The sequence below is a fragment of the Episyrphus balteatus genome, chromosome 1 (genome assembly GCF_945859705.1).
Source record: "Episyrphus balteatus chromosome 1, idEpiBalt1.1, whole genome shotgun sequence".
In the NCBI taxonomy this organism is placed as follows: domain Eukaryota; kingdom Metazoa; phylum Arthropoda; class Insecta; order Diptera; family Syrphidae; genus Episyrphus; species Episyrphus balteatus.
The window spans coordinates 149226370-149251606 of NC_079134.1; the positions used below are offsets into that span (position 1 = coordinate 149226370).

Genomic DNA, 25237 nt, shown 5'->3' on the forward strand with positions numbered 1-25237 from the left:
CAAATAACATGTTTCTTTTACAAGATATATATATAATTTATTTATGTAATTTTTTTAATAATAAACTACGATTAGTTATATATGAAAAGAATTTCTCGCTTTTTGCGTGTCATAATTTACTGTTATCTTTCACATTTTTGGTTTTACTTATGTTTTGTTTTATTTAACTTACTAACTAATGGAGAGAAAGGTTCAGAAACAAGAATGGAAGTTTTACATATACATAATTTTATATTTTTTTTAAAACGAAGAATATATTAAGAGTTTTTTTTTTATTATTTTTTTGTTTTAGTTGAGGTCACTTTTTTTGTTTTTTTTTACTTATCTTTAGCGTTTTCATTCTTTGTTTTTTTTTTTTTCTTCTATATTAACATATATTAATTTTTTTTATATAAATTTTAAAATAATTAAGTGCATATTTTTTTGTTTTTGTTTTACAATAAAGAGCAGTAGGTATGTAGGAATTTATAAAAGGAAAACAATTACTAATTTAAGAAACTAACATAAACCTCCTTCTTCCTCTTCTTCTTCTTCGGCTGCATCGGCGGATGGAGGTTGCGCAGCTGATGGGGATGACTGAAAATTGAAAAGGAATTATTAATTAAATGAAAATAAAATTTCTTTGGTAGAGTAATAAAATGTATACATTATAATCGTTTGTTTTAAAAGAATCATGCATAAAATTCTGTTTTTGATTCCCTTCAAAACTGATATAATGTGCAACTTTTAACATTCATGTTGATGCAATCGGGTTCAAAGACTGTCGCACAATAGGACTAGAAGCTTGAATATATGGCATAAATCCTTTGGTACGAATGTCAACATTTCGGATGACTGCGTCCATTTTTAGGATTGCCAACTATACAAAATTCGTTGGTTTTTTTAATCTCTCGAAAACGACTAAAAACGGTTTTAATAAAACTTTGAGGATTCTATAACCTAAGTCATTAAGTCCTGTCGTTGTATCCTTCCAAAGAAATCTCCGATCTTTATTTGGTTCATGGTATCCGAATCGGAACAAAATTATAACAAATAAACCATTTTGTTTAGAAACATAGGGCCTTATTCATAGACACTGCCTAAGCCGCTTCTAAGAAAGACTGGAGTTTATTCAGTTCAAATAACATTGGATAAACCCCAGTCTAAAATAAACTGGGTCTAAACTATGAATTTGCCCCATAATGTGCATTATTTGCATAATTTTTTTAAGTCCACGAAAAAATTTCGCAACAAATTGCTGTCGGGAGGAATCGAAGAGCAATGCATGAATTTGAATGTCAGAGAGAATCGAAGGGGCATAAACCCTAAATTACATTTTATAAATACTAGAAATAAACACATGAATATTAGTCTAAGAGCCCACAGCAAATTTTGAGGGTGGAGGTGTAACCAAAATGTGAGTTAGCAGATTTATAGCTGTTTGCGTCCTGATATAAAATTCAAAAGTTTGGCAGCTTTAATTTGCGAATTTATTTGGTTTTCGGAGGTTAAAGAACGTGAGTTTTAAAATGAATATGAGTAGGCTAGTACAAGAACCGTTATGGTTTGTCATTTTTCTGAAGACTCAATTTTGATTCTTGACATTGCGATCAATAGAACTGGAGATATAAGCTGTTTAAGCGGCTATGTTTTGGAGACTTCTCTGATTAATTTCTTGTTTGTTGATTTGAATTAATTTGAAAACTTTTCAAAATTAGAGTCGATATGTTAGTACTATTTTTGCCATCCGAACAACAAACATGTATGTTTGTGCTAAGATTAAGCGCGATACGATAATTGGAAGTGAGTCAAAATTGACTTCCATGATTTTATTACATCGGTAAGTACGTTTTTCAATTTTATAAGTGAAGCTAATAAAAGAGTATTCAATTTATTACCAGTCCCACTTTTAGAACTACAGCAATTGAAGAACAGGAACTATTTTTTTTTTTGTCTTGGAGTTAGTGAGTTAATAATACAAACACAAACAAATAGCACAAAGCTAACAGATATCTATTCATCGTCTTGGCCAAAACATCGGTTTTTACCAACACATTCGTGATAGTCGAGAAATTCTCCCATATATGGAGTAAATATCAATTTCACTATAAAAATCAACGAAGTAATAGAAAGTGCACCGTTGACATAAAATCGTCAATGTCTTTAAAAAAAAAATACTAAACTTATTCCTAGTCATGGTCATCAATCTTTAAGAAAAAGTGGCTCAAAACATTTCACCATCTGAGCAAAAAACAAAATTGGATGTCACACAAAAAGGATTCATCTTAGGAAAATTATATACACTCTTGCTCAAAATTAACGCACACTTTTTTCTTCTTTAGTTATACCCCTGTATTTTATTTAAAATGGCTTTAAAATTCTTTGCAGTATTTTTTTGTGTTGGCTTATTGTTTAGCAAGTCGAAAATATGCTAAACTGCAACAGTATAACCAACCAAAACAAAGATGAACCAAGTTTAACAATTCAAGGTCTGAATGTTTTTTAAGATAAAAACATTTTTTTAAATGGAAGCAAGTGACAGTTCTTTCCAATAATTTTTTTTCATACTTGGAATTGTCTCCTCCAGCGCATATGACAAATTGGAGCCGTCTGTTCATTCCATGAATTAGCTTTTGAAGGTTTTGATGTAACTTTTATTTCACTGCAGTTTTCAGTTGATCAAGACTGCTTGGAGGTGGATTTCGGTCGAGAATGCATCTTTTCAACATTTCCTAGACTTGTTGTATTGAGTTTAAGTCCGGATTTCTGTGTGGTCAATCCAAAGCTGGCATATTAAAATCTTGAAGATATTCTCAAACCACTCTAACATGCATTATCGTGCATCAGGCTAAACTGTGGACCAAATCTAGGGGTGATTGGAACCGTATTCTGTTCGAGGATATCAGTCAAGTATCTTTGGGTGATTAAAGTAAGTCTAGGAGAGCTCACTAACTCCATACGTGAGCTATATGAAAATTAATAACTCCTCTCTAAAAGGTTCGCCGCATGACAGACACTTCAGGAAACCTTTCCCCAAATCTTCCCCACAAACATTTTATTCCATACCTTTAATTTAAGATCACTCCTGTCTCATTTAAGAAAATAACCATGATACTGTGACATAAAGTTAACATAGTATTTTTCTGTAAAATAAATAAGATGTGCGATAAATTTGAGCAGGAGTGTACTAAGTTATATAGCGTTTTCGTTTGGTCGTGCGGAAATGTGTTCGGAATTACTCCGAACAATTCTGAAACTGTTTGTTTGGCAGTTCTTTCTCAAAAGAAGAGAATATCAGTTCAGAAACGAGAATTACACATACATGTTCAATGTTCACACTTTAGACGTCCAAGTAATGAAATGTTGTGGTTTGTTGTTCACTTCTAAATTTTGATATTTTTATCTGTGCAAAAACTTTAAATTATATACAAAACAAAGTGAAGAAAACAAAAACAACGGATAACTTTTTCTGGAATAATATAAATAAATACCGTCATACGTCTCATGAAATTCATCATCTCTCTCAAGTGATGATGAATTTCTGGTGGAAGTTTTTCTAAAACTGTTTGTTAAAACTAAAAGACCCCAAGTTGCGAAATTTCTTTAAATTATTGAGGAATATACAGAAAAACAAGAATTTAATCATCTCATATCATTTTTTATACATTCTTTATGTATTTTTATATGCAACAGATTTCTAATAATATTATCAAAACAAAAAGAAACTAAACAAAACTTTTATCTGACGTTCGCATTTGACGATTCACAAATACAAGACACCTAAATATCAGAATCAAAAAACAGTACCCAAATTTGACTTTTTTTGTAAGTTGTTTTTAATTTGTCATGTCTTTCTGAGATTTTTTGTATTCACATTAGTAGCGGTGTACTCAAAATTCTATAGAGAGGTAAATCACTCGATGTACTTTTATTTCAACTACTTACCCCAGCATTTGGTGATTTATACGACGCTGTTGCATTTTCTATAACCGACGCCTTTGGTGCTGTTGCAATTCCTTTAGGTAGAGGTAAATCGCGGGCCAATATGGAATATTCCACATCCATGTGCCTAATGAAGGGTGATGATAATGCTCGTTTGGCTTGTTCTGGATCTTCATCATCAAATGCTTGCAAAAGCATTTCCAAAGTTTGAACTTCTTGAGGATCACAACAATTTCCCCATTCTTTGAATGCCTTTTCGGCAGCAACAAAATCACCGCGGGCCAATTGAACCAAAACCAGGCCAACAGCAAGCCTTCCAATTTGTGAATATGATTCAGTTACTTGATTTAAGCTGATTTCACGTCGAATAGCATCAGCTGCTTGATCGTGCCTACACAAAAACAATCATGAATACCTATTTTTTTATATTTTTGTTAACAAAAACAATAAAAACTTACATTCCAAGTTTAACTAATAATCGTGATACTTTTGTGGCAAATTCAGCTGCTTGTCGAGTTGAGTCCTCATTCTTAAAAAGATTAAAAATTCATTAGAAAAATATAAGATACAAAATAACTTAAAATACATACCAAAACAACTTCCATTGCATGTTGATATAATCGTAGGGCAATTTCTGGATGTGGATTTTCTAGAATTTTAGCTGCCTTATCCAAAGCCGAAGCACCAGCTTCCGGTGAACCATGTTGCTGATATAAATTACATGCTTTGTTTGCATTAGGTTCAATTTCTAAAAGATTATTTGTTTCCTTCAAAACAATAATGATCTGAAATGAAAAACGGATAAGAAAGAATTACAGTCAGATATAATAGAAATTTTGAAGTAATAATTTTACCTGTTCATAACATTTGGCTGCGTGGAACCAAGAACGATTATTTTTGTGACATTCAATGGCTTTTAAAAAGCACTCCTTGCTCTGATCGAATGATTTTGCAATACGGAAACAAGTTGCTGTAAAAAATAAAAAGTGGAACATAAGAATATATCTTAAGGTGAGATAGATGAATGTGTAAATATGTTTTTATACTTTTTCAGGGTTCATATTTTTGAAGGTTGGATAATTTTCGAAAAAACACAGTAGTTTCTTCTTTGTTTTTGAAAAGTTTTTAGGAGTTTCAGAAAGTAGGTACCTAAAGCTGAGTCTTGGAAATACAAATGACAAAATTAATAACTTTCCAAACAATTAGACAGAGCGGGAATTAGACTCACTAAAATAAAAAGAAAAGTAGATTTATGTATGGTCTCTGGGAACAGCAAAGAACACGCTACGTTGGTAATGATTAGGTCGGTCTCGGTATAGATTCAGCACTTCAATTCTCACTTCTATAGCCAAATGGGGACTATAAAGGGCTAATACATTGGGAGTGGCTCGCCGGAAAATAATATAATAAGATACTTGAAGAAAGAATTTTGGAATTTTCTCGTGAAATGTCTGAGCTTTAAACAGATCACGGGCAGACAAACAATAAGTGGAGAACCTAGATGTATACACAAAGTGGAAGTAGGATGGAATGTAGAGGGGATCCAAAAAATCAGTTTTTATCGAACCTGAGGTTTCAAAAACCTCAGGTTCGATTTGATTTTTTTTTTTTTTTGTAGGGGAGAATACATCGGTCGTAAAAATTTAACCAAAGGTCAGAACAATGGCAGTCAAATTTCATTTCAATTTTCCATAAACATTTTTTGAAAAAACTGTCGTCCAGAGGGATTTTCCCCCTTAACCAAAATAAGACACTGACATGTTGTTATTTACCAGCAGGACCTAAATACTCTCCTTTGCTATACTCTGGTTGAATAAACAAACTCTCCTACTTTTTAATCTTGTATTTAGGTGTTTTCTTAGCGCATTATCAAAAACAATATAGCAAAGAACTTGTAAAAAAAATTTAGCATAACATAATATTCGATAATGTGTGGTGTTTTCGACTTTAATAAAAATTTAATCAAAGCTACTCGTAACATACATACGTACCAGTAGTGCTATCTGAACTCGGCCCACTCGAAAAAAAGGCCTTGAATAGCAATATGGTACCACTTCTTCTGGTTTGAAAATAGATTGCGTTCGAAGAGTAGGTGACTTCTCAAACATCCTTAATATCAATGAATCATTTCGCTTTCTTAATTATTCCAGCTTAATCACGTTGAGTTACAATCAATTAAGAGAAGCCATGAGGATGTAGAAGAATCTAACAAGAACGTATTAAGAAATATTAGCAATTTTGTCAATTTCATCGATATTCCAGCAACTGTTGTAGCTAAAGACGACTGTTTGACTAACTCAAAAAATCACAACGATAAAGCTTGACAAATAACTGCAATTTTTTGTGGAAGATATGGGTAACTCACGACTGCGGCATGCAGATCTAAGGAATACTTAGACCTGCATTAGTTAAATCCACGCCTAATATAAACCGGGTCATAATTATAAACACGGGACACCCAGCGAAACTCGGTATACCATACAATGTCTAGTGTCAGAGCTCAGCTGCATATCTTATCTGTCCAGTGTATCTCTTTCGACAAAAATATATGCTATTGTGAACTATGAATAGCAAAATTGTAAACGAAAAAGATCAAACGATAAAACGAAAAAGTCACAACAGAATTTCATAACACCAAAATTTATTTTCGATGATCGATTTTTGACAAAAAAAAGTCGTCTATCGATAGAGATTCACAAAACCAAAAGTCATTTTTAATGATCGACTATTGACAAAAGTCGTCTATCAAAAGACATACGACACTCGCAATAAGGGACAGTATTGAGAAAGTTGAACATTTCTGATAATTCGGCAACGTGTTTAATGCAATATTCTTTAAAACTTGGAAATATATTGGGAGAAAAGGGTCCCAATCGAAAATTTTTCATTCATTTTGCACTCTTTCGCTTTTTCATAATTGAGGAGGTGATTTCCAAAACCAGCTATCTGACCTGAAGGTAGTTTTGAGTAAAATGCCAAAAACCTTTAATTCGTAATACAGAAGATATAGAGCAAAAAAATTTATTCTTTACCAAATTTTAATAAAATTATTAAAGTTTTCAAAATAAATATATCTTAAGTCATTATATTGAAAATTCCTTATTAAAAAGTCGGTATATCTGCTTTTGGAAGTATAATTTTGAATTATGTCTTCTTTTGGAAGTAAAACTATTAAAAAAATCTTCTTTTGCAGGTAAAATCACGATTTTTTTTTGTAAATAAACCTTTATCAATATCAGTATTTTAGTTTATAACAAGAATCAAAAATACATTTTTATAAATGAAATTGAATTAAAATGCGTTTCTGGATCGCACGTACTTGCTCTTGTAATTTGGAGTGTCTATTTTGGTTATTTGAATAGCTCTATATTTCATTTTTTTAAATGATAAGAAATAACAGTCTGCAAATTTTGAAAAAAAAAAAATTGGTACGAAATAAGCTAAAAAATAAGTCAATTTTCGCAAAAAAACATAACGCCACATTATCCAAATTTTTGATAAAAACTAAAAACACAGTTTCTTAATATTATTTACTAAAACCCTTAAGTACACAAAATTTTATTAAAATCATTAGACCGTTTAGGTCCTAGCACGGTGTAAAGATGGACGGACGGAACTAAGTTATGACGAAAACTACTTTTGTACCTAACTCCTCCATCATCGTGTAATGTGGCATTTTATCATACGCCAAATTGTAATTTTTTATACTGAAGAGGCCTTATTGGAAAGAACATTTTGCATAGGTCATTTTGGAAAAAAAATTGGTGTTCAATAGGCTGTTTTGGAAATAATGTCGTGTTTTTTGACATTGAATAACTATCTCTGTGTGCTGTTTAGAAAATTATTTTTGATTGAATCAGACGCGCGTTGAAAAGACCTAAAAAATGACATGCATATCTCATTTAACGATTTTTTTCTGATAGCTGGTTTTGGAAATCAGCTCCTCAATTGAATCGTTTATTTTCAAAACATGATAAGTCCACTTTTTTTCAAAATTCGTTTTTTTAACTGAATATGTTCTTGGGGGATAACCACACCTGCCTTCAAAATATGAAGCATCTAATCAGTCTATATTCGATTTTACAGCTAAGCGAAACAATTTTTTTACTGTCAAAACATGATAAAAATCCCGGACTTATCATCTTTTGAAAATAAACAGCAACTTTTTTATGAGTAATTGACTACACATAAAGAAGCTGACTATTGACTCAAATTCTTAAGTTGAAAGCGCCTTTCAAGTAAAATAACTACTCGAAACATTATATTCTATTCCCAAATGCAATTCTTTGATAGACTGCGGCTTTAAAAAAAAATTTATATTCATTTTAAAACTAATTTCACATTCGTTTATTTTCAAAGTATGATAAGTCCAAAATCGTTTTTATTTTTTATCTTTTGAACTATCGGTCCAAAAAGTAAATACCAAACGATATTCTGTAGCTAGGTAAAAATTCTACAAAATATATTTTTTATACATTTAGCTACACTTAAAAAAAGAAAATAGAACGTTTTTTTCTTCTCTTGAAAAATTTTAAATCATGGACTTATCATGTTTTGAAAATAAATGATTCAATTATTAACGAAAAAGGAACAAAACTAAAATGGAAAAGGAACGACACTCTGAGAATTTTTGCAATTGGGAGTCCTTCTCTAGAGATAATTTTTTCAAGAGTTTTCATTCAGAATAGGACTGAATGACTAGAGTAAAGCTCTACATGATTCAAATGGCTATTAAGAACATTATTAGTTCAGCATTTCGCTCGGAAAACCTTAGTAGTCTTTTTTTTAGATAACGGCAGAAAAACGCTGCTTTGGAGAGTTGAATGACAGAAAATGTTGATAGGCAAGTACCTAGTTTTGTTTAATGCGGCAAGCAGAAAACTGTTGCCAGTGAGTTTTGATGCATCGAGTCTAGACATTTCGGTAACTTAAATAATCAAGTCTCTATTAAGAGCTCTTGATTTTTAAAAGAAAACGAAATATGAACGCTTTCAGACGTAAATTTATATAATATACAAAATTTATTTTAAAAACAAAGACTTTTTATTTGTTTGTTGATAATTCTATCTGACCCATTTCAAAACCTAGAATTACAAGCTATCACATTTTACTCCATGAATCATACTACTTCCCATGAATTGTAAAACCCTCCGACTATCTTAAAAATTTTAAAACACAGTCAAAATGTCAACAGGAGAGTTCCCTGCTTATTCAAAAATCGATTTTACCCAAATAAAACAACCGAAGCATAATACAAGAAATAAAAAAAGGCGAGAACTTAAATACGAAAAAGCAAAAGGAAACAGAGAAGAAGAAAAGACTCGAGGGGGTTGATTTTGCTTTTGCTTTTGCCTTTTCAACAACACCCACTTTGCAAACCACCCAAAAAACTTTTTCTGGAAATTATGATATGATTTTGGAAGAAAAAAAAAAAAAGAAAAGAAAAAACTCACCTGCTTTGCTGTATTCATCGGCAGCGACGTCGTAGTCAGGTCTCCATTTCAATAAAGTTGTTTTCAAACTAAAAAATATTAATTTTGATCAACAAAAAATGAGACAAAAAAAAAGAAAAATATTTTAAATATTCTTTCCAGGCATTTTATTCCAATTTAATTGATGGGTACCTTTTTTCAGCTTGTCGCATCAGCTCCTGACCTTCCTCGATTTTCTTTGTGGCCATCATTTTGCTGGATTTGATGGATGCGAGAAAAACTTGTTTCTTTTAAATGTTATTCAAATTGCACTTAATTGTTGGTATTCTTCTTGAATTGATTATGATTTTCAACAAATTTTATCACTTATTTAAGATTTAGAGGAGAAGTAAAGGAATTTTCAAATCTTTTTTGTATTTGCGAATATTTTTTTTTTGCTGCAGTACCTCTACGTCGATCGAAGAGAGCGAGAAAACTTTTCATTCAAGAAATTCTTCTGCGCTGACACAGGAACATTTTTTTTTTTGTTTTGAAGCTGTCAAAATATTATAAGTGATGCCAAGATGCAAAAAAAGCTCAAGTTCTTTTAAATAAGCTTTCAGTAGATTACATGGGCTCTTTACAAGAGTTACTTTAAAAAATTAACAAAAAAGTATGATTCTGAGAGAGAAAGATCGATTTCTCCTTTGCTCTTATGTGCGTCTACGTCTTCGTGTAGAAGTCTTCTATGTCTGCTTCTACACAAATATGAAAGGCACAGAAATTATATTAGCCCTGTTCCATTGGAGGTGGTAGTCTACTAATAGTAGATGTTTTGGTTAATCTAGTAATATCAACTACTCATGCTCTTCTTCCCGAGTAGAAGAAAATCGCTAGTAAACTACTAGTAGTACTTTGCCACCTCCCAAAGGAACAGGGCTATTGTCAGATATTACACGAAACATCAAGAGGCGCGCATCTTTTCAAAACTAATGAGTGCAAGTGCCTGGCTACACGGTGATTTTTCAATCGCCTAACCAGTCAGGTTGTAGGCAAGAGGGGTTAGGATTTTCCTGTTTTTGACGTTTGTTCCTAGAAAATGTGAATTGAAACTTGATTGGGCACAACACTGTGTAGCCAGGCCCCAAAAGAGAAAAAATGGGTCGAAATTCTGAGACTCTTTTTTGACGTTTCTTTTTCCACTCTTTCTTTTTTCAACATTCCCTTTCATTTCTTTTTTGCTCCTTGGTGCAATACAACAACAACAAATTTTAAATCAAAAGAGAAGATTCAAATTTGAGTCTTTGAATCAAGAGGCATCGGGTAATAGTACGCGCCTCACGTGTTTTAGACGCGTTTCGGACGCGTTTTGGACGCGTTTTAGACGCGTTTTGGACGCGTTTTATACTACTTTTCCACCTAGCCTAAATCCGAGATTTAGCTAAGTAGATTTAGGCCCAACTGTACAAATATTTAATCCGTGGTTCAGCAACTTTTATCTCCTGAAATCGGTGGTAAGGTTAAAGTTTAGCCCTCGTGCAAGGTCCACATATGGCCACATCCATGCTTGAACCGAAGCTGACCCGCAGCTAATCCGCCGAAATCGGTGGGTTAAATTCCTGATCCAAGGCTGAACCAAGTTTGTACAACTGGCCCTTAGAATAAATCTCGAGATTTATTCTAAATCCACTTCGATAAACCTCGAATTTAGGTTCACCTACCCTAAATACAAGATTTTCACGTACTTTCAACCCGAGATTTAGAATAAAACTCGAGATTTGTTCTAAATCTACTTAGCTTAATCTCGGATTTAGGCTAGGTGGAAACATAGTATTAGTATTAGTTTTGGACGCGTTTTAGACGCGTTTTGGATGCGCTTAGACGCGTTATGGATGCGTTTTGGACGCGTTTCAAACGCGCTTCGGACGCGTTTCAGACGCGGTACGGAAGCGTTTTGGGCGCGTTTCAGACTCGTTTTGGAAAAAAATCTCATGGCTAATCAACTAAGCCCACCCTAAAATCCAGATAATTATCCAGATTTTACTTTCTCTCGATAAAAACAGTAGTGCGGAGAAAACGAGGTTTGAAAAAAACTCTCATAGAAAAAAATAATCAAAAATTTGTTTGACATGGTTGCATTGAAATGTTAATATCTCGAGATATACGCATCAGATAAAAGTCTTAAATGGATCCTGATAAGATTGCTGAACAGATATGTATATAAAATTAATAAAGTTTTTTCGAAAAATTAGAAATAAAAATAAAAAAGTTTTCACATTTGCAGCGGTATTTATTAGATTTGCTTAAATTGGTTCTCAAAGGTTGTTTAATTAAGCTTGCTTAAATATTTAATTCGCCTTTAAGCAACGTTGCTAAAATTTGTATTTATAATCGAATTTTCACAGATGATTAACTAAACGATAGTTGTGTCAAAAAATGAAGGGGAATTGACTAATCTAGTACAAAATACTATTACATTTTAGAAACATCACGTGGTTTTTGACAACGTGAGGGTATGTATTTTTGTAAACAAAAATTCTTAACTTTGACTGCGCAAAAAAAAACAGATTAGGTCGTTGACAATGAGTTTGCTTTCGTTGCCAGACGGCATTGATTTTTTTTATTTGTACTAGCCATTTTAATTTTTTTTAACATTCTTTAATTCTTTGATTTGAATTTAAAATTCAAGCTCCTTTTAGGGAATAATTTCATTTCAAACCAAAATGAAGTCTTCACCCCACACCCTAGATAAATTAATAACATGATACTGAGCTCACGATCTTAGTAATAATTCATATGTGGTCAAATCAATCTTAAAATGGCTCTAAGCCAGCTCTAAACGCGGTGAATGGCGTTTAAGTTAAGCAATCGTTAAGCAACGTTGCTTAAATGTGTAAATTCTTTATAAATACACATTTTGTACTTAAAAGCTATTTAGAGGTTGTTTAACGTTAAACAACCTTTAAAATTCTTTTATAAATATGGCTGTTGGTTTTCAAAAAATCGAAAAAAAATTCAATATGGCTACCTTCAAACGCTTATAACACAAAAACGACGGAACTAGTGTTAATGGTCATGGTCTTAAAATGTAGCTAAGAATATACAGATCATTTTTGGTTTTTTGTGAAAAAAAAATTTTTTTGAATCCAACATGGATGTAATGGCCTTCCCACTTCGGAGTTAAAATAAAAAAAAAAAAACAAAAGCAACATTTTTGATAGACAGCTGCCAAAGTATATGTACAGTGGTGCCAAATGTTTGCATGGATTTCAAAAATCCCGATGTTGTTTTTTTGCAAAAAATCTATATAGATAAACAAAAAAACACACCTACTGTGTAGCCAGGCACTTTTGTCCTTCCAAACGTGAGTTTTCATGTTTTTTAACAAATTCTAAACAATTTATAAAAAAAATAAGTTTGGTAGCACAGATTTAAAACTTTTCAAAAAGTTAAGCCCAGAGAAATCTCCGGGCTTAAAAAGTTAGCCCACGGGGCTAAGGTGTTGTTGTATTTAACATGTAAATTGCTTTTTGCCAGTTAAGACCGGTTGTAATAAAAAACACACCTATTGTTTCCCCCTAATTTTTAAACTTGGCATCACTTTTCAAAAATATTCCACTTCCATTCCATTCCACATGTCTTTCAAAAAAAAAATTACGAAATGTCAAAATTCACGCATTTAATTTTTTCACTGTCTAAAAAAAAAAGAGCCACACGTCTCATTTTCCCAAGTGTTCAAAAGCAAGAAGTGAATTTTTTCTTTTTCAACTTTCAGAAAAAATTCACACAAAATATTAATAAATTAACAAAGCAAAATTGATTAAATACAATTAAATATCAATCATGGATGACGATTGGGGTAAGTTCAAATGATTTATTCAAAAAAAAAATCTTGCACAATTTCCAACTTTTTCTCTGCCAACACAAAGAAGAAAAAGTTTCATAAAAACCACCCAAAAAAAATGACCTCACATTCCAGTCTCATTTTTTTCTTCTAATTTTACATTTAAATTATTATTAAAATAAATTAATTAACAATTTCAATTTGTATTTGATTTAGAAACTGTTGCCGATAAAGAAATTGTTGTACGGCCGAAAGTTGCAAGTTTAAACAAATGGGAAGGTGAAGACGAAGAAGAAGATGTAAAGGTATGATTCCTAGTCAAAGTATTGAACAAAATTATTATGTATATTTTCTTCCCCACTTCAAGGTAAAATAATGATTTTGCTATTTTTCAAACAGCAAACAGCAGAAATAAGCTATTTTAAAGGTTAAACAAAAATGATTAAAGTTTATTTTATGTATTTTGTTGAAATTACAAGGATTTTATGTAAATGCTTTATGAAGCAATTGCAACAATTCAATAGAATGAAAAAACCCTCGCCGAAAAGCTGCACTCGTCGATTATTTCCGTCCACGTGGTAGATTTTGTTAATTTTTTGCATTTTTTTTTCTCCTTTTTGTTTGTTGCGTTTTTTTTGTTCATAAGTCTGAGCTTCTTTTTGGGTGTATCTCGTCTCTCGTGGTTCTTTTTTGATTTTTTTCTGTCTGCAAATTGGGTTAGTGGTTTTGTTTTTATTTCTTTGGATTTTTTGTTTTTTTTTTTTTTGTTGAAAAAAATAAAAAAGTGAAAGTGGTTGATAGATATGTTAATCCCTATCCAACTTGCTGGGTAGAATTGGTAATTTTATCACAAGTTCCATAATGATATGGGTTTTGTAGTTTGTTACCTAACAAAGTTAACAGTGGAACAAATCAATGTTGGTTCTCTCTCTGATTACTTTTGTCTGTCTGGTGTGCAATAGCTGATAGGTAATTGATGGTAATTTAATGGATATTGCAAATGACGTAAAGTTCAAACTATGTGGGCTGTAAAATAGAATTTAATAGTAAACTGACAGATTTTTCCAAGAATATGGAACCTTTGGATTCCTCTAAAAAAAAATCTATATAAAAATGAAATGTGGGAATTTTCTGAAAAAATAGAAATAAAATAAATAAAATTAATAATCCTATTCCTTTCATCTTGCGTGGGGTTACGAGTAATGGATAACAAAGAAATCATGTGAATGGTCCAGAGAAAAAAATGGCATAATGTCTATGCGGTAGTTTTTTGTTTTTTTTTTTTTAATATGTAAATGATGAGGGCTTGTAATATTTACTGAGCACTATCTGATTGCATCCTTACTAGAGATGCCGCGAACATTGATTTGGCCGAATACCGAATATTTGGCCACGCTCCTCGGGCGAATACCGAATATTCGGCCAAGGACACTCAGAAAAAATCGTTGGTAATTTCAAAAATTTTATACTTTGTCTCAAGAAAAGATCTGGCTTAGAAAATTTCCACAACATCGTATTGTAACGATGAATAACTGAACTACTTTTAAGATAAATGTCTGAACACACTACCTACTACTGCAAAGGTAGATATCTGAAATCGAATTATATATGAAGACTGTTCGCCAAGATCGAACGGCGGACCCAAACAAGTTTTCATTCACCACAACAAATAGTTTTCATTCACCACAACTTGCCTCAGTTGATACTAAAATTACAATTTTTTAATAAAATACACATTTTGGTATAATAACAGTGGTTTACAAGGGTTTTGTTGCCAAAACAAAAATATACTTCTCTGAAGGTTTTCGATATGCTGAACTCGAATCCGAAGTCCGAAAAACCTAATCAGCTCCCCTTTTTGAAATATTACCGTTAGAAAATGCAAAAACAGTTTTTTTTAGCACTTCTGACCTTATTCTTTTATGTAAGGAAAATTATTATACCATAATTAGTTATGGTTTCTGAACTGTTTTTCATCTTTCAAAACCTGTTTAAGGGCAATTCCATGGTCACTCACGTTACATTCACAAAAATTTCCGATACATAAATAATTTTTTGTTGTTAATTTTAATATAAATTGATACGAAATTACTATCCATGAACGGAGCATAACTATTACTTTCATAATTAACAAAAAAATTTTTCTTTTATTTTAGTATTTGCTTGGGATAAATAAAAGTATGATGGTAACTCACGTTACAAAAATCGGACACGAGATTTAAGAGTCCCACAGTATGAAGTTTTTCTGCGAAATTAAGAATCTTTATTTGTTTTAAATGAAGATTCCATGCATAAAAAATTACAAACTTTTAATATTAGTGACAAAACCAAACATTTATTCGATATTTCGAGGAAAAATTTTAAAATGTTTAGGTAACTCACGCTACATTATTTTGGTAACTCATGTTACCTGCGATTTGTGGTTCCAAAAGTAAAGAAAAGATGCATTTTCACTCAAGTTTTTTTTAAATCGAATATTGTGTAACGAAGCTTGCTTAAATGTTAATTTATTTTAGCAATCACGAGGGCATATTGTCATGGTCACTATTAGATTCATCCAATTTTCTGTGGGCTTGTTTTTCCGTCATTTTCATGTGAAATTCTTCTGTAGTTGGCAGCTTATGCTTTAAAAATGCTTTAAGATTATTTATTCTCCTTGAATTTAATTTCTATCCATAAGGGAATACAACAAAGAATCTTTTCTTGCAACTTGCATAAAGTGTCAGAGTTTGTAAATAGTAATTTGCTATTACAAAAAGTAAAAAAAACTGCATAATTTGTTCAAAATTCGTGTCCACTTTTTCATGGAATTACCCTTAAATTTTTTCAATATCTTTATTATTGCGCGAGATATCTTAAAATGAAGTAAGTGGGTTTGGCTTTATAATATAAAAAAGGAGATAAAATTTCTAAGGTACATATAAAATGCCAAACAACTGAGACCCGAGATGGCAGTGAAAAAGATATCGAAAAGATTTAAATAGGTCTTGAAAGATAGAAAATAGTTCTTATAGAAACCGTTACCAAATATGCTCAAAAAAATTTCCTTATATAAAAAATAAGGTCTGAAGTACAGCATTTTCTAACGGTAATATTTCAAAAACGGGAGCTGATTAATTTATTTTGACTACGGATTCGAGCTCAGCACACCGAAAACCTTCAGAAAAGTTTATTTTTGTTTCGGCAATAAAAAGAAAGTTTAATTTTGTTAGCCAGTGTAATTTATGTCTTTTTTCTTCTCCATTGCACTGTGAGCTAGAACGCTATTTTAGCTGGAATTAATTATAGAAATTCACGAAATCGTCTAAAATTGCAATTTAAGGCATTAAAATGGTGTCGAATGATATAATAATGATAATTTTATGGCACAACAGATTCTAATGGTAAGAACAACACCAAAAATAAGCGAGTTATTATGTAAAATGAGGTTTTTAAATTTACAACACATATAATTGGTCTAAAAAACAAAAAAATGGGTTCTTTGAAGTTTGAACGCATCAAATTCGAAAATGGTATCATTGAAGCGAACAAAAGTTGTTTTTGCTTATTATGGAATATAAAATGTTAATGGAAATAACAAAATCGTTATTTGAAAACATTAAACTCGTTTTCTTTTCATCGTAAGTAGTTTTTCTGAATATTTTGCTCCTTATACTTTCGGAGTTACAGCGAAAAAAGTTTGCTCTTGTAGGACATAGTTTTATATAAAACATAAAGCCATATAGGCTAGCTACTTTTTAAAATTATTTCTAGAGTGTGCCTACGCGTGCCTTTTTTTTAAAGCTTAGAAGCATTCGTTTTATATGAAATCGGTGGAGTAACATACTTTACTTTAAAATTTATACACAAAAGTTCAATATAATAACAATTTATTAGCATACTATATTAAGATCCATCACTCATTGATAAACTAGCAAAATTTTCACAATCAATCCGTTAAAACAAACTCAGTAAACGATTATCTGGATAGAGGAAAAAGTGGCCTTTTTTGTTTTTTTTCGAAAAATTGCTTTCGACTGTGTTTTTTAGGTAGCCAATGAATGTTTTGACCTCAACTTTTAATGAGAAATTATAACTAGTCCATTCATCTATCGAATGAGACCAAAATTATCAATTTTGGAAGAAGTTGACATTTTTAATTATTTCCAGCTAAAATAGCGTTCTAGCCCACAGTGCATTGGGGAGAATACCGAATACCAGAAAAATAGGCCGAATACCGAATAGTGGCCGAATGTTCGCGGCATCTCTAATCCTTACTTAAAAAAAAAAAAAAAAAAAACAAATTTAAGCCTTGCTAAAAAAGTAAATAAATGATGAGCCTTTAGTACTTAGTTTTATTGAGAACAAATCCTTAAAATGCGTTCTTCTCGAAACCTGTTGCAATGGACTTTTGCAGTTTGATGTTTGCCCACCTTGAAAAGCAGGAGTTCCAATTATCCTTAGCTATCTATCAGTTTATAAAATTAAATTGAAAAAATATAGGCGACTCACATAATGTAATTCGATAAAGCATTTTTCTGTTATTGTTCTTCTGGTAATGTCCTCTTAACAATTAAGAGTTAAAACATTTTAAAAGACATCTTTTTTGAATTTAATAAATAATTTAAACTTTCTTAGTAGGCCAGTCGAATTAAACATTTCAAATGGAAAAAATTAGATCGTGCAATTTTTTTTTCATTGGACGTTAGAGGAGATCTCTGAGAGCTTAAAACCAGTTTTTTCGGGAAACTCTCTCTCTCTTTTAACCTTTTGTCATAAACAATTGGTCATTAATAAACCGATTTAAAAAATTAAAAGATTTAATTGTCTTGCTAGACATAATAATATTTACTCATTTATTTTAAAATGGCACTTACCGATTTTTAGATAGTTCCTTTTGTTTATAAAATTTCAGGAATTTGCAAAAACTAACATCACAGCTAGATTTTTCATCTCCAAAAACATATAAAACACTCTCATATTGCGTTGATCTTACAATCTATACTCAAAGCGGGTATAACGTTTAAGCTGAGTAAGGGAATAGTGTTTTCAAATTACCTCGAAAAATATGAGCCATATAGAAAAATTTATTATAATATATGTACATAAAAGTTATAGAAAATAAAATTTTCTACAAGTTTTACCTATATCATGCATTGTTGTCAAATATAAAAAAATGGCCGAGTTATTCACTAAAACTTGTTTTTCCTTAAATCCAAGACGGCGGCTTTGGGTCAAGCTCGATTTTTCCGAAAAACTGGTTTTAAGCTTTCAGTCCTATGAAAAAAAATTGCACGATTTAATTTTTTCCATTTCAGCTTAATTTTTTTTACATCCCGACTGGGCTATAGTCACAATTGCTTTTCACGACCCAAAATATTTTGATTACACTGGTCGACAACGAAAAAAGAACTTGAACCATACCCTACTTTTCTAAAGGGTTTTTATGTGCTGATTCCGAATCAAAATTTCACTAGCACGTCACGTCAAAAACGGCTTGTTTTGTGTACATTTGACGTGGAATTACATCACCGTTAAGTATTTTTTAATTTTTTTTCAAAATTATATTTTTTCTCAAAGATATTGAAAAAAGAAATTAATGATAAATACCTCAAAATCTTTCTTGTTTTTTTTTTTTTTTTTAACCAAATTCCAATTTGCGTCTTCTGATTTGGACTTTAAAAAAAAACAACATATTATGGAAAAGTATATATTTTTGACTTAACATCAAAAAGAACTTAGTTGAAAATTAATTTTTGGGAGTGACAAATCGTTCCATTCCTGTGTTTTAAATATTATCAAGAAAAACTATTTGATTCAATTTAGTTTAAACCACCATTATTTCCTTTTTTTTTAGATTAGAATAGTATTTTTTTTTTTTTCCAAATGGCAAAGTCTGTCCGTGTCAAAAAGTGTTTCGTTTCTTTAATAGCGCTAAAAATATCAAACCATCCCGTATTAACTTTAACTCTTTTTATCCACTATATACTTCACTTTTTGGGATTTGGTCTAGTACAGCTGTTAGCCCTCGAGTTAATACACCTTACTTTAACAATAAACTCCTTGAAGCTGGAAATAAATCTGAAGTTTGTATTAGTTTTAAAATGATCAAAATTAAGATGCAAGTCTTAAGGACTAGGGTGCTTCTAGCTTAAAATTATTGTCAAAGTTGAGAAAATTTGGTAAAAAGAGTATTTTTGAAAATCTAATCTTTTTTTTTTACAAAATCCACATATTTTATGTATTGGAAAGTTCTAAATGTCTTCTTTTTGAAACAGTAAACAAATTGAAATTAGTTTAAAATTGACGAAGCAAGAAAAAATATTTTGTTTGTCCCTGCATCCCAATTTTTGGGTTTTAGTGAAATCAGTGTGTCCATTTTTTTTTTGTGTTCTCTTTTAAAAATGCTGAAAATAGGCTGAAAAATCGTTTTGGTAATGTATAAAAGTTCTTATGGTTTATTCGGCATTTTGCAAGAATACAGTTTTGTTTATCACAGTACTCGTATTTCAGGTAATAGATTTTTTTTAAAATACATAATTATATTATATTGGTGTACAGTATTTTACTCATACAGTATTTTTAATTACCAAATTCCGGATTAACAGTATTATGAAATATAGAATTTTAGTCATACCGTATCGTACATCATAATTTTGCAGTTTTGGCAATATAAAATTTTTAAATACATAATACGGCCCGTTCCCGTGTTACACACTGTAATTTTGTAGTGGTTACTGTTAAAAAAGACTACAAACCTGCCTCCAACAGCCATTTTCCGTTTTGGAACAAATTGCTTTGGAGAAGTCCAGTCTGCTATTAAGAGATCCTATTATACATATATTAATATTTCCTTTATATTTTTCTCTGAACTTTTTTTTTTTTGTGTACGTCTTACAGGACAGTTGGGAGGATGAAGAGAAAAAAGATGAAGAAAAAGAACAACCAAAACTAACTCCAACCAAAAAAGTTCTAAACAAGGCACAATTAGCTAAACTTTCTGAAAAAGAGGTAAATATAATATACAGACGTTTGTTTTGATTTACAAATGAAAATATTGATTAAACATTTTTAATTTTTGTTTTTATTTTTTTTAGCGTTTGAAACGTGAAGAAGAAGAACGATTGGAAGAAGAACGATTAGAAAAATTATCACCCGAAGAAAAATTGGCCGAAAAATTACGATTACAACAAATTGAAAAAGATAACGACCTCAAAAGTGCTTTAGAAACATTTGGCATTGCAACTAGTTTAGATTCATTTAATCCGGAAAGCAAAGCAGAATTCAAAGATTTCGGCGATGCAATTAGTACGCGTGTTTCTCTTTATAGGTCATCAGATGAATTTCCCAATTTCGTAGAAGATTTAGTTCGTAACATATGTGCAAATTGTAAGTTTTTTTTTTTTAAACAAAGTTATTTATTATTTTTGCCAATGAATATATATTTCTTGCTATTACAGTAACTGCAGCTGAATTGAAAAAAATTAAAATCACAGTAGAAAGTCTACATACGGAAAAACAAAAAATGGAAAAACAAAATACGAAAAAGCCTGTTGGCAAAGGCAAAGGAAAGATTACTCTTAAGATGGATCAAAATATTGTAAGTATATTTTTTTTAATTAAAACAAATTAAAAAGGCAGATACAAATCTTGGATTAGTTTAAACTCTAAAAAAAAAACTTTATTTTGTTTCTTACATTTTTATGTAAGCTCAAACAACAATCGCGCACATTTCTGGGCTGTGGAAAAAATATCCTAAATCTCTTTGATATAAATATTTTTCGGAATATAGAAACTAAATCATTCCGAAAAATACTTACTTTAATTATTGATTTTTAACTGTTTTTTCTCTCAGTCGGCAGATGTGGATAAGCTTAGATTTTCGGTATTCGTTGAAACGTTGTTCGTTCAAACCAAACACCCAACTCAAAGGTAATGATTGACATGCGGAAATTCATTTTTATGAGTTATTTGTATATTAATTATACGAGTAGCATAATGCTGATGTTGTTGCACCATGCTTTGGCATCTCTCAACATTACGATTTAACAAAATTGTTTTTTTTTTTTTTATAAGCTATTTATTCTAGGACTTTTAAGATTGCGCATATTAATAGAGCATAAGCCGTCAGTAAAATATCAAAGATGACCACGAATCCATAAATAGCCACAATATTCTCGGTAGATCATACTTAGGATGTCTCACTTTAAAACATAACGTTTCTTGAAATTTCTTTGATATGTCCGAAATGCATCTGTAGGTAGGAAGATTCATACGGTCACTAGCCGAGTCAGTTAAAATTCAACAAAGACGCCAATAATAAAAACTTACTTAAAATTAGAGGCCAGTTCTAGCTACTATTGAAATAAATCCGGAAAAATGCTTTAATGAATATTTGATTTTGTTTACTTTTGATTAGAAATGCAATTTATGTACTACTCGATTGGGAATCACCCAAAGATTTTTTTTTTAGAAAAAAAAAGTTTAACTCAAAAGTTATTTTTCACTATAAATGTATTTTTCTATTTTTCGGGTGGAAATTTATTTTACTGAACAGCTGATTACAATCAGCTGTTCAGTAAAATAAATTGTATAAAGTAAAATAATGTCAAAAAATGAAATGAATCGTTCCACTGATTCACGTTTCAATGCGCACGTTCATGAAACTTTAGGGACTAAACTAACTTTTTTGAAACATCAAATTTAACATTATGTAATTTCATCATTGACCGATTTCTGTCAGAATAAAAATTTCAGCCAATCAGGAAAAAATTTTCAATGATTGCAAAAAACGACCTGTCGACAAATTTCAATGATTGGCTTCAATGATGAAAATCTTACTTAACCGAATGAGATGATAAATGCATTCGAACAATTCTTTGGCGCCGGGTACAAAGGTGTTAATTCAGAAAATGTAGTTTTGAGGAAAATGAAATTGAAGCTTCAATTTTTGTTTGTAAATCTGAATATTATTATTTTTAAAAAGTAATGATGCAGAAACATCATTTATAAGATCTATTTTAATATCCATATGCTGTTGACCAGAAAATGACCGTTTTTAAAAATAAATTATGTTGACTTAACACTTTAGAGCCATTTAGTCTTCAAAAATAAACTTGGTCCAAAGGTGTTAAGTCAAGAAAAATCTTTGTTTACATTGATAACAAGGTTTAATTTATAAAAGCAAGTTGGAAATATCAATGTGATTAATTACCAAATGTGAAAATTCTTTTTGAAATGGTATAATACAGTAGAAAAATCGCTTTTCGTTTTTTTTCTTCCTCTTGACTTAACGCTTTAGGATCAATTTTTGTATTTAAAAATTAAAAATGAATGCAAAAACAAAGGAGTTAAGTCAACTTACGCCTTTAGTACCATACAATTTAAAAAATTTTTGACTTAAACCGTTTGTACCGAATCATTTCTAACGGAAGGAGATACGCTAGAGCTATGGCGATAGGAACAAACGAAAGAGAAAAAAAACTGACTAAAGTCCAATAAAAATCGATTTTTTGACTTAACCCCTTTGTACCCGGCTTCAAAGAATTAGAAACTCTGGATCCATACAAAAAGAGCTTTAAAACCAGATTGAAATTGCAGCGTTTTCTTGCATGATTTTTACGAACACAGTGCTTTAATCTGCTCTAAAAGCCCAAGTTCTGGTGGAGGCAAATTTTTAAAGAACAATTTTTAAACGATTGCTACGTTGGAATGGAAAACTCAATTTTAAAGTTCAAGTGACCTCAACTCAACTTGAACTTTAAAATTGAATTATATTCAATCGCTCCACTTAAAATAGAAATAATTTAAATAATTTTTATTATTTTTGTTATTTTTTTCTTCGTTATGGAATGGAAAACTTCCAAGGAAAAATTCCCCGATAAAAATTCCTATCGGCAATGAAGGTTATCCCTCGAAGTATTTCTGCCTGTTTTTCTTTGAAAATATTCTCATACAAATATTAAATTATTTATTTTTTAAGGGCTAGTGCAACCATTAAAAACAAATGGAAAAAAAAAAAATACGAAATACGGTTTGGACGAAAGATTTTTTCTCTGTTTTTTTTTTTTTTTATTTTTCATTGTGTCTGCGGGTTATGTATTTAAAATTTATTGGAACTTAATCAATATTGCTCCTCTCCATCAATAACTCAATTCAATTTTGATCTCACCTTTTCTAATTAAATTATTACATTTCTTCTTCTTATTTTTCTTTTACAGACGGAAGTAGTTGACTACAAATACGATTATGATGATTACGATGATTTTATGTAATATTTTCCAACACACCATCACTGTCGTCGCATCGTCTAGGTCAACAAATATAAATACATATATAAATTTATATATAAAAATATTATTTCGTTTTTTTTACCGTCATTATTACCTAGTTTGTGAATTTATTTTTAAATAATTTTTATTGATAATTATTATTTTACTTTTTTTCTTCTTTCTTCTCTATGATATGATGTTTCTTTTTTTATCTCAAAACACAAACATTGTTGTTGTTTTTTTTTTAAATAATATTTTGAATATAAAATGTGTTTTTTTTTTATATTCCTCCAACCGTTTTTCAAGTTGTTAAATAATTTTATGGAAGGAAACAAAAAAAAAAAAAACAAAAAGAAAAAAAAAACTACAAAAGCGCAAAAAGGAAATAAATAAAAAAAAATTGTTATTAAATTATTATTAATCAAGGGAAAACAAAAAAAAAAACCGTATTTGCAGTCATACATCTATGTATTTTTATAGTTCCAAAACAGGTACGGATTGAACATATGAAAAACAATATTAAGAAAAACCTACAACAAAACAAAAACAAAAAAAAAAAAAAGAATAAAATAGGAAAACTAAATAAAAAAAATATTTGTAATGTAAAATTAAAGAGAGACAGAGAAAAAGAGAGAGAGAGAGAAAACAAAAATTAAAAACAAAAAAAGCAAAAAAAAAACCGAAACAAATTTAAAAAAATAAAAGAAAAATTTGCAATAGTAAAATAATGACTTTTTAATTTTTTATATATATTTTTATAGTCAAGGTAACGTATAAATATGGCAAAGTTCACCAAGCGATTGAAATTATAGAAGCGGCCCACTGAGCATGATTTTCATTTTTCAATGCAAAAATCATAAGTTATGGACGAATTGGGTTATTTTGAAATGAAGGTTAATATCAATTTGATGATTTTCAAGAAAACTGGTTCACAAACGTGTTCGAGAATCTTGAAGGATGCAGGGGAAAAACGGCACATGTCCACTTTTTGTAAAAAATACACTAATGATGAGGTCCTTTAGTATTTACTGAGCACTATCTGATGGCATCCCTACTTTTCTAAAACAAATTTAAGCCTTACTGAAATAATACATAAATTGTGTGCTTTAAGTACTAAAATGTAGGGAGAACAAAGTTTCAAATATAACGACTCATATCGTGAATCTCCAGCGGAATTTTGTGTTCCTAGCAATAATGGACCATATGAGTTGTTTAGAATAATAATGCGTCAAGTCCACTTCTCTATGAATTGAATGTTTCAAGGTTTTACAAATTAAGTGTATTGTTTTATCTAAAAAAAACATGATCTGTGAAACATTTTTCAATACTTCTCATAGTTCTTGAGAAAGAGCTTCTTCTCATATCGTGAGTCTTTAGAACGAATTTTTGTTTTCCTGACAAATATTTATTTCTTCGGAATATCTTTAACAATCGTGAATCCCCTTTGGAATTTATTTCCACTGAATAAAAAATAAAATGAAATAACAGAAAATTCCCATTGAAATTTTTTGCTGACACGAATACATTTCGAAGGAAAATTTTCATGATCATTTTCGTTCCAATGTTTGAAACAATGGAAAGGGAAGAATTCCAAGCGAAATGTTTACTCTTTATTGTTTCGATAATTTGTATGGTAGCTGCGTACCAGGTTTTAAGACTTACAGACGATTTGAGGAAAATGGATAGTTTGTGGAGAGGCACAAACTGGACTTCCGCTGTGTAAAACTGGTGTACTGGTGAGATATAGGGTCTGTAAAAATTTCATAACTTATGCATCCAAATCAAAAACCCATCCAAGATACCAATCATTT

The 25237-nt window shown here is 30.6% G+C and overlaps 2 protein-coding genes across 2 annotated transcripts; one reads left to right on the forward strand and one right to left on the reverse strand.

Annotated features, from left to right (window-relative positions):
* Positions 1-373: 373 nt before the first annotated feature.
* Positions 374-9864, reverse strand: LOC129905351 (gamma-soluble NSF attachment protein). The gene is made up of 7 exons (XM_055980821.1): positions 9546-9864; positions 9375-9442; positions 4776-4891; positions 4512-4706; positions 4380-4450; positions 3925-4312; positions 374-576 (listed from the first exon to the last, which is right to left on the reverse strand). Exons 1-7 carry the CDS (start codon positions 9602-9604, stop codon positions 499-501), a joined length of 975 nt encoding a protein of 324 aa, XP_055836796.1. The 5' UTR covers positions 9605-9864; the 3' UTR covers positions 374-498.
* Positions 9865-13014: 3150 nt separating this feature from the next.
* Positions 13015-23996, forward strand: LOC129905855 (eukaryotic translation initiation factor 3 subunit J). The gene is made up of 6 exons (XM_055981477.1): positions 13015-13191; positions 13393-13481; positions 20056-20166; positions 20253-20544; positions 20616-20755; positions 23376-23996. The coding sequence occupies exons 1-6, from the start codon at positions 13176-13178 to the stop codon at positions 23427-23429; spliced, it is 702 nt and encodes a 233-aa protein (XP_055837452.1). The 5' UTR covers positions 13015-13175; the 3' UTR covers positions 23430-23996.
* Positions 23997-25237: the final 1241 nt, after the last annotated feature.